This window comes from Tupaia chinensis, unplaced genomic scaffold (genome assembly GCF_000334495.1).
Source record: "Tupaia chinensis unplaced genomic scaffold, TupChi_1.0 Scaffold147554_1, whole genome shotgun sequence".
Lineage (NCBI taxonomy): Eukaryota > Metazoa > Chordata > Mammalia > Scandentia > Tupaiidae > Tupaia > Tupaia belangeri.
Genome location: NW_006207406.1, coordinates 171,220 through 180,768, shown reverse-complemented (window position 1 = coordinate 180,768; position 9,549 = coordinate 171,220). Strand labels below are relative to the sequence as shown.

The 9,549-nt window shown below is 35.7% G+C and overlaps 1 protein-coding gene across 4 annotated transcripts in view; it reads left to right on the top strand.

Annotated features, from left to right (window-relative positions):
* Nucleotides 1-9,549, top strand: part of SKIC3 (SKI3 subunit of superkiller complex) — a 114,689-nt gene that overhangs the window by 34,251 nt on the left and 70,889 nt on the right. For all 4 annotated transcript variants that reach the window (XM_027768829.1, XM_027768828.1, XM_027768827.1 and 1 more), the window contains 7 exons: nucleotides 592-845; nucleotides 2,323-2,425; nucleotides 6,431-6,607; nucleotides 7,908-8,052; nucleotides 8,211-8,289; nucleotides 8,375-8,436; nucleotides 8,559-8,615. In XM_027768829.1, coding sequence (XP_027624630.1) covers nucleotides 592-845; nucleotides 2,323-2,425; nucleotides 6,431-6,607; nucleotides 7,908-8,052; nucleotides 8,211-8,289; nucleotides 8,375-8,436; nucleotides 8,559-8,615 — 877 coding nt within the window. The remainder of the gene's footprint in view (nucleotides 1-591; nucleotides 846-2,322; nucleotides 2,426-6,430; nucleotides 6,608-7,907; nucleotides 8,053-8,210; nucleotides 8,290-8,374; nucleotides 8,437-8,558; nucleotides 8,616-9,549) is intronic.

Below are 9,549 nucleotides of genomic sequence, written 5' to 3'. Positions count from 1 at the left end.
CCTGCTGACATACATCGTTTTTAGCAAAAGACATTTGGCGACTTGAGGGGCATTTGGAGCAACTCATATATGATTGACTTTAGTATTTTAGTTCCAGATTGTACTTAAGGGTATATTTATATTAAGATGAAGTTGTTTCTGGCTTATGTTAATATCTATGCTTTAGGCATTTTGAAATTTGTCATGGCAATGGAATTTGATCAGAAATTTAAGACATACCATTATTTCTGTATTTCTGTTTGGTAGAGGGATTGGTGGTGGGTGTGTACAGACTGAGGAAGCATACTGTGTTGTACATCTGTCCTGGAAGGATGGAAAACGAATTTTTCCAGATAAGCAAGGAAAAGGAATTCTGGTCAGCACTCTTTCAGAAAAGGATTTTGCTCTTATTTATACCAAAATTGTAGTAAAGTTTTTTAGTACTAAAAAAATTCAAGTCAATAAAAGGAAGAGATATAGCTACTTTAACTGGCGCACTTATAAATAGGAGCAATGGATATATGCAATGCAGTTGAGTTACTTATATTTTCTCTTCAACTATGGAAGTAGTTCTGTTACTTTTAGTTCTCACACGCTTTCTTGACATTTTAGTTTACAGGCAGCGTTAAGAGCAGACCCGAAGGACTTCAATTGTTGGGAGTCCCTAGGAGAGGCGTACCTCAGCAGAGGTGGCTATACTACAGCCTTGAAATCCTTCACCAAAGCCAGCGAGCTGAACCCAGAATCCACATACAGCGTGTTTAAGGTTGCAGCAATACAGCAAATCCTGGGCAAATACAAGGAGGCCGTAGCTCAGTACCAGCTGATCATTAAAAAACAAGAAGATTATGTGCCTGCTTTGAAAGGTAATTGCTTTTTAATAGCTCCTTGAACTTTTGTGATACTCAAGTAGAAAATCCTTGAATAAAATTCCTGCCTAAATGTATTGAATAACCTGAAAAGAACTTTAGTTAACAGCAGACATCCTGTATAAACTTTATATGTTATTATTTATATAGATTTGAATATGAAAAACATCAAGTCTTGTTTCCTAGCAGCTAATAAATAGCAGTATGATAGAGATATCACGTTTTAGATAAATGACATGATAATATTGAATCTGAAAATAGATCTCTAAGGGACCAGCAGATAGTGTAATGGTTATGTTGCTGAACTCCCATGTAGTCGATCATGGTTTGAATCCCATACCCGCAAGCTTACAATTTACGCCGGGTGTGTGCGTGTGTGCACACCGAAGATCCCAAGAGGAGAATGGAGGATAAGGGATTGTGGCATGGCCATCCCCCATCCCCGGGGGGTGATTTCTCGCTTTTGTCTCTCTCTCTCTGGCGAGCACATGACCTTATAGCAAAAATATCTCAAAAAAAGAATAGATTTCTAAATCAAGAGCTTTCTTTCTCTTATGTCTTGATAGTTAATTCACTATATTCCCAGAATATTTTAATATTAATTTCAATTATAAATACTTACTTAAAAAAAGGTTAAACTTTAGAGGCAACTTGTACTGTTTTTTGTAATGACTTAAATTGATTTCAGTCTCTCTGTAAATACCTGTTTCTTCTTATTTTTAGTAATATCAAATAGAACATCATCATCCATATATAATCTAAATATTTTATGATTATATCTAAACATTTTTTTAAAAAGCCTGGAGCTTAGAGCTTATTATATATGCTTTCCCCTTATTCCTTTTCTTTTTAAATAAGCGAGATTTAAATCAGAAATATTATATGTTTTAAGTGACATATAACTCAAGACTTGAAACTTTTTTTTAATTAATTAAAAATAAATTTTAACTTTTTCCTCAAGAGAAGAGCTCACACCTATGAAATGTGTACTAAGTACTTCAAGAAATTGCTATTTTGTTTAGTTCTTACAAAATATTAGGTCTCTGGAAAGTCATGATGTCTTTTTCTGTGTTTTCTATCCAAAAGTGATGACCCAGTATTTTGCCACACATTTTAATATAAAAGATCAAATCGTGTTTCAATATAGTTAATAAGTGGTAATACAATAAAGAGTAACATGAATATATCCCCATTTTGAAGTTTTCAAGAAGTAAGCAACTTGCACAAAGTCAAGGAAATTCTTAGATTCCATAGGTAATTTTATATAACTTTTAGTACATGTTTTATTCCAACAGAACTCTACCATTTGAATATTTTGCTACATGTATACAAGAACATGTTTAAAGATACTTTTAAGTTTTTTTAATTTTTTTTTCTGGAAGGTAGATTTAAAAATAACACCAAAAAATATAACTGTATTTGGAGTGTTTATTGTATATGTTTTAATGACAACTACCAACTTACTTGATTTTAGGCTTGGGCGAATGCCATCTTATGATGGCAAAAACAGCACTAGTTGATTATCTTGATGGGAAAGCTGTAGACTACATAGAAAAAGCACTGGAATATTTTACTCGGTTAGTAATATTCTTCTTATTTATTTATTTCCTTAGTATTATAATGAAGCCAAATTTAGAAAATCATTTTATGTCTTTTCTGTTAGATTTAGCAATGATCAGACTAACAGATGTAAATAATAGACTAGCCAGTAAGTTCCATGACATCCATATTGTATTTGTTTTGCAGTAGCGAAGCAGAATTTCTTGTGTTCTTAGTGGGGCTGGTCTGCTGGATGCAGAGCAGAGTGGGAAGGAGGCAGCAGTCTGGGAATGTGGCGAGGGCCTTGACACTACATGCTAGCGTTCTCTTTCAGCAGGCCTGGAAATTGGAGTATTTGCTTGGAACTCATTGGGAAGTAGGACTTTGTGGGCATGATACGCTTTACTTGCGGTGGTAAGGGCCCGTTTTGGCTGACCGTAAGGGGAAGTAAGCAATCTGATTGCTTCTGGAGAGAATTGGTGCAGGAAAAAAGGAATAGAAACAACAGAAGGGAATCAGAAAAATTTGAGTAAATCTGGTATTTCATAAATCTAAATTAATTAGTTGAGAGCAGAAGTATTATTTTAGATGAGTTTTTTTTTTTCTTTAATTCTTTTTGATGTTTTAGATTTTTGCAATAGGGCATGTATGCTCACCAGAGAGACAGACAGAGACAGGGAAAGTGAGAAGTCACCCCTGCAGGGGAGATTTTTTATTTTAAAATAGTTATTTTTATATAATTTTATCTATCATTGCTATTATTTTTTGATTTACTACAAGGCATGTGCCCTGACCAGATAGAAAGAGAGAGAGAGAGAGAAAGAGAGAGAGAGAGAAAGTGAGAAAGCAAGCTGCCAGGTCCGAGACTTGAACCATGATTGACCATGTGGGAGTCCAGTACCTTAACTGACACGCCACCTGCTGGCCCCGGGAAATGACTTTTAAACAGTCTTTTAAGAAATCTCCAAGGATGATGGAATTTGTTTGCTCTTAAACATCTTTCTTATACTTCCCTTTCTTTCTCTTCCAACATGCTTACTCTGTTTTTTATTTGGTTGTTCTAGAATTGCATCTTATAGAAACTAAATATGAAATGAAAACTTAATTCATTATTTATTGCACTGATTTTTATGGATACTTTTTTTAATAAAGATTTATTTAATTTTATTCATTGTCATTATTTTGATTTTATTTTTTTGAAGTTGACCAGAGAAAGAGAGAGAGAGAGTAGGAAAGTGAGAAAGCAAGCTGCCAGGCCCAGGACTCGAGCTGCAGTCAGCCGTGTGGGAGTTCCCCTGTCTTAACCACCATGCCACCTGCTGGCCCCGATACTTTTCAGTTGTCACTTAATATAGTTTTTTCCAAAGAAGAAATTATTATGAAGAAGAAATGCTTTGTTTTAGCTAGCATTTAAGAATAAATATGGAGGCCAGCAGATGGCGTGGGGGTTCCTTTGCTGTATTCCCACATGATCAACCGAGGTTCGAGTCCTAGACCCAGTGACTTGAAACTCAGTTCAGGTGCGTGTACATTCGTGCCCAAGATCCCAGAAAGAGAATGGGGGATCTCCTGGGGGATGATTTCTCACTGTCTCTCTCTCTCTCTCTCATGAGCATATGTGGCCTAAGGCAAAAATCCTTACCCCCCAAAAAAAGTAAATATGAACCTTTGGGTGAACCTTTTGGAATAACTTATAGTACTCACAACTAATTATAAGGTGGTATATAAAACTTTAAAAATTGTAATCCCCCAATTTATATATACTTCTCGATTTAAAAAATTATATTACTCCAATTGTTGTATAAGAGGGTAAGTCATATCACTTAGGTAAAATAAAATCTTTTGATTTTTATTGAACTTAACATGAGATAGAATTTAGGCTGTTAAAATCGCCTCTTTTTTTTTTTAAAGAGAAAAATTAATTACAGTGATTTACTGTTTTTGGTCATTCAGTCTGCTCTTCCTCTTGTATGAGGAAGGATTGCAATGGGACCATCCCCCATTTTTTTTTTTTTTTCACTTTCTCTCTGGTCAAATTAAAATAAATAAATAAAGTTAAATAAAATAATTCTTTAAAAAAGATTCAATATAGGGTGTGTGTACTCACTAGAGAAAGAGAGACAGAAAGTGAGAAGGAGAGACAGAAAGCGAGAAATAAACCCCAGAGGGGACAGCTATGCTGCAGTCTCTTCTCCTCCATTCTCCTCTTGGGATTTTGAACTCGTATGTATGTATAAGTGCTCGGTGTGAGTTTCAAGCCACCAAGTCTGAGACTTGAACCATGGTTGATCATGTGGGAGTCTAGTGAGGTAACCATTATGTCATCTGCTGGTCCCAAAATTAACTCTGTTTTACCTTTTTTTTTTTTTTTCTTTTTTTTTCCTTTCATGCTGTCAATTTTAGAAAATTTGCAAAGATAGCTGACCCCATAATCTAGTAGTTAAGGAAGTCAGGTCCCACATGGCCAACTACGCAATTCTGGGCCTCAGACTGGGTGGCTTGAGAAGCATGCTTGGGTGTATATGTTCGCATGCCCCAAATCCTGAAAGGTGGGCATATATGCTTGCATGCCCCAAATCCTGGAAGGATGGAAACATGTATGAGGAAGGATTGCAGTGGGACCATGCCCCATTGAAGAAGTACTTTGTTCATCTCTTTTGCTGTTTCTCTATCTCTAGGGAGTACATGTACCTTCTGGCAAATTTTTTAAAAAGGGAAAGAAGAAATTTGCAATATGTATGCATAGACACTCCAAATACTGTTGTCTTTCCTTCTGATTCTCAGAGTGGGCTTTCAGTCATGACTGCAGTAATTAACTGTATTTCTTAGGAAGACATTGGAAAATGATTTTTGGCTGGACTCCATGAGTAGAAAAGGCTATGAAAATGTCCCATCTGCTTATCCATCTGCCAGTAACATAGCAGTTTGTGATAGCTGATGATCAAGACTTGGCTTATGTGAAATTGCTGTGTTTTATTTATAAGATCTTGAGAAAAAAAAATGAAAAGAAGTGTGTAGCTGAGATTTTTCTCATTCTAAAAGGAGTACTCTCTATCACTGTCATTAATTTTTCTATTTACTGTTTTTGGTCATTCAGTCTGCTCTTACATGCCTCTATAAATGTGGGTCCTCATGTTTTCATGTTTAAATTTTTATTGTTTTTTGTCTCAGAAAATAAAAATCCTTTGGAATACTGAATATATTTTATACATTTATTAGTCTTTGTTTCATTCAAGGAAAGGTCTAAAAGTAAAAACCTGAGTTTTCAATAGTTAGCTAACTACAAGAGTCACAACTTTAGGGCCTTGATCATCACTTAAACAAACAAAAAGAGTGTAGTTAAAAAAAAATTCAGGGCTGGCAGGTGGCATGGGTGGTTAAGGGTGCTGGATTCCTACATGGCTGATCATGGTTCAAGTCCCAGGCCTGAGGGCTTGCTTTCTCTTTCTGGTCAAATTAAAATAAATAAATAAATAAAGTTAAATAAAATAATTCTTTAAAAAAATTCAATATTGGGGACAGTGGGTGGTATGGTGGTTGAGGTGCTGGGCTCCCACATGACTGATGTGGTTCAAGTCCTGTACCTGTGGCTTGCTTTCTCAGTTTCCTTCTCTCTCTATCTCTTTCTCTCTCTGGTGAGCACATGTGTCTCATAATGAATTGAATAAATATGTATATATTGATAATTACTTAAAAATTTTTAAAAACTTAAACATTAAAGTAAATTAGCCTTGCACATTATTTGATGTATTTAGGAGATTTCTGCTACTTTTACCAAAAATAGTAAAGAATACCAAAAAAAGTCTGCAAAATTTCTGACACTTAGCTTAAAATACTGGTCAATTTCTCCCATCTTTCTTCTCTTTCTGATTCGGTCAGGAGGAGGTTAATAAGGCATTCACCTTGAGTAACTAAGGAAATACTTCTTAATCAGGATTGCATGTGCAATTTTTTTCTCTTTTAATTGTACATGGGAATGAAGAAGAGAAACATCATATTTTTCTGGAAATCATTTGTGAGAATCATACCATTTCTTTTTTTAGGGCCCTACAGCATCGAGCTGATGTGTCCTGCCTTTGGAAGCTGGTGGGCGATGCTTGCACCAGTCTGCATGCTGTCTCACCAGCTAAAGTGCACGTGCATGTTTTAGGAGTCCTTCTGGGCCAGAAAGAGGGAAAACAAATACTAAAGAAAAATGAGCTTCTCCACCTTGGAGGAAGGTAATTTACAACAATTATGAGTTAATGACATTCAGATTGAATTAGGACATTCATAACATTGTCATTAATTTTTCTATTTACTGTTTTTGGTCATTCAGTCTGCTCTTACATGCCTCTATAAATGTGGGTCCTCATGTTTTCATGTTTAAATTTTTATTGTTTTTTGTCTCAGAAAATAAAAATCCTTTGGAATACTGAATATATTTTATACATTTATTAGTCTTTGTTTCATTCAAGGAAAGGTCTAAAAGTAAAAACCTGAGTTTTCAATAGTTAGCTAACTACAAGAGTCACAACTTTAGGGCCTTGATCATCACTTAAACAAACAAAAAGAGTGTAGTTAAAAAAAAATTCAGGGCTGGCAGGTGGCATGGGTGGTTAAGGGTGCTGGATTCCTACATGGCTGATCATGGTTCAAGTCCCAGGCCTGAGGGCTTGCTTTCTCTTTCTGGTCAAATTAAAATAAATAAATAAATAAAGTTAAATAAAATAATTCTTTAAAAAAATTCAATATTGGGGACAGTGGGTGGTATGGTGGTTGAGGTGCTGGGCTCCCACATGACTGATGTGGTTCAAGTCCTGTACCTGTGGCTTGCTTTCTCAGTTTCCTTCTCTCTCTATCTCTTTCTCTCTCTGGTGAGCACATGTGTCTCATAATGAATTGAATAAATATGTATATATTGATAATTACTTAAAAATTTTTAAAAACTTAAACATTAAAGTAAATTAGCCTTGCACATTATTTGATGTATTTAGGAGATTTCTGCTACTTTTACCAAAAATAGTAAAGAATACCAAAAAAAGTCTGCAAAATTTCTGACACTTAGCTTAAAATACTGGTCAATTTCTCCCATCTTTCTTCTCTTTCTGATTCGGTCAGGAGGAGGTTAATAAGGCATTCACCTTGAGTAACTAAGGAAATACTTCTTAATCAGGATTGCATGTGCAATTTTTTTCTCTTTTAATTGTACATGGGAATGAAGAAGAGAAACATCATATTTTTCTGGAAATCATTTGTGAGAATCATACCATTTCTTTTTTTAGGGCCCTACAGCATCGAGCTGATGTGTCCTGCCTTTGGAAGCTGGTGGGCGATGCTTGCACCAGTCTGCATGCTGTCTCACCAGCTAAAGTGCACGTGCATGTTTTAGGAGTCCTTCTGGGCCAGAAAGAGGGAAAACAAATACTAAAGAAAAATGAGCTTCTCCACCTTGGAGGAAGGTAATTTACAACAATTATGAGTTAATGACATTCAGATTGAATTAGGACATTCATAACATTGCTTTTTATATCTCCACAGGTGTTACGGTCGTGCATTAAAGCTGATGTCTACATCTAATACATGGTGTGACCTTGGGATTAATTATTATCGCCAAGCACAGCACCTAGCAGAAACAGGCAGCAGCACGGATGATCTTCAAGAGTTGCTGGATAAATCTTTACAGGTATGGCTTGGAGACCTGTTTTTATAAAATTGGAAAAAATGAAGTGCCTTTTTGAAAGCTGTTCTCGACGTAGTGTTTTCACATAAAACCGTACTTATCTTGATATAAATACTGATATTCCAAGAAATCAAAATTAATCCAATTTAACTTATTTCCAGTGTTTGAAAAAGGCAGTGAGACTCGACAGTCGCAATCACTTACACTGGAATGCGCTTGGTGTGGTTGCCTGTTACAGTGGTGAGAGCTAGTCACACTTCGATATTTTTAAAAGATTGTGTTTCAGGTACCATAGTTCAATTTCATCAAATTCTGTGTTTTTCAGGTATTGGGAATTATGCCCTTGCTCAGCACTGTTTCATCAAATCAATTCAGTCAGAACAAATTGTGAGTGTTTTATGTGTCTGTCTATGAAAAAGAACTTCAAAATTTAGTGCGTTCGATTTTCTGAGACTTGCAAGTAGATGGAGGCCTAATTTTATTTTTTTTTAAATTTATATGTTTTTTAGAATGCTGTTGCATGGACCAACCTGGGAGTATTATATCTTGCAAATGAAAACATTGAGGTAAATATGTTACTGATTCATCATATTAAAAATAAAGAACATTATCTATATATGGTATCTTCCTAATAGCCAAACTTCTTGTGAAGAAATACTCTGCCCATTACTATCTAACCAGTATGGTCTCCAATTATGCTAGTTAATTGATGACATTCAACTTACTATGTTGAGATTATAGGTAAGATTTATTTTCTCTACTATGGTACTTGAGAAACTTCTGACTTTATAATTAGCTTGCTTTTTCATTTAGAGATTAAAGCAATTCTATCATGAATGCATTCGGTGTTGTTTTAATCTGTACACATGTCAGAGAAATCCTGTGTGTTGGCGATGGAGTTGGTGAAGTTAAGGGACATGATTAGTACTCTAGCAGCTTAAATTTAACTTTTGCTTAGATGATTTAGGTTTTAGCTTTAGCTAGTATTAATCCCTTTAAATACCACCATGTAATTTGTCATAAAAAGCAGTGTATACGTTAGAGAGTTGGCCTGTGGTATGTGGGAGCTTGTTTATAGATCACGTTTGGAAAGTTTCCACAAATCTATGCACAGTATCCTATCTGTATAGGTTTGTGCTTCAACTAATATATTGAATCTCATTCTTTTAAAAAAAAACTTTTGTAATATTCTCCTGTATATATTAAATCACTGCAAAGAAGACTGGATGTAGAAGATAGTAAATGAATTGAAAGAAAGCATTAATTGGTGTAATGGCTATGTCGCTGGACTCCCATGTAGTCGACCACGGTTCGAGTCCCGGACCCAGTGGCTTAAACTCACGCCGGGTGCGTGTGCGTGCGTGCCCAAGATCCCGAGAGGAGAATGGCAGAGAAGGATTGCGGCGTGGCTATCCCCCCTGGGGGGTGATTTCTCACTTTCTGTCTCTCTGTCTCTCTCTGTCTGGCGAGCGCATGCGCTCTATAGCAAAAACCTCTCCA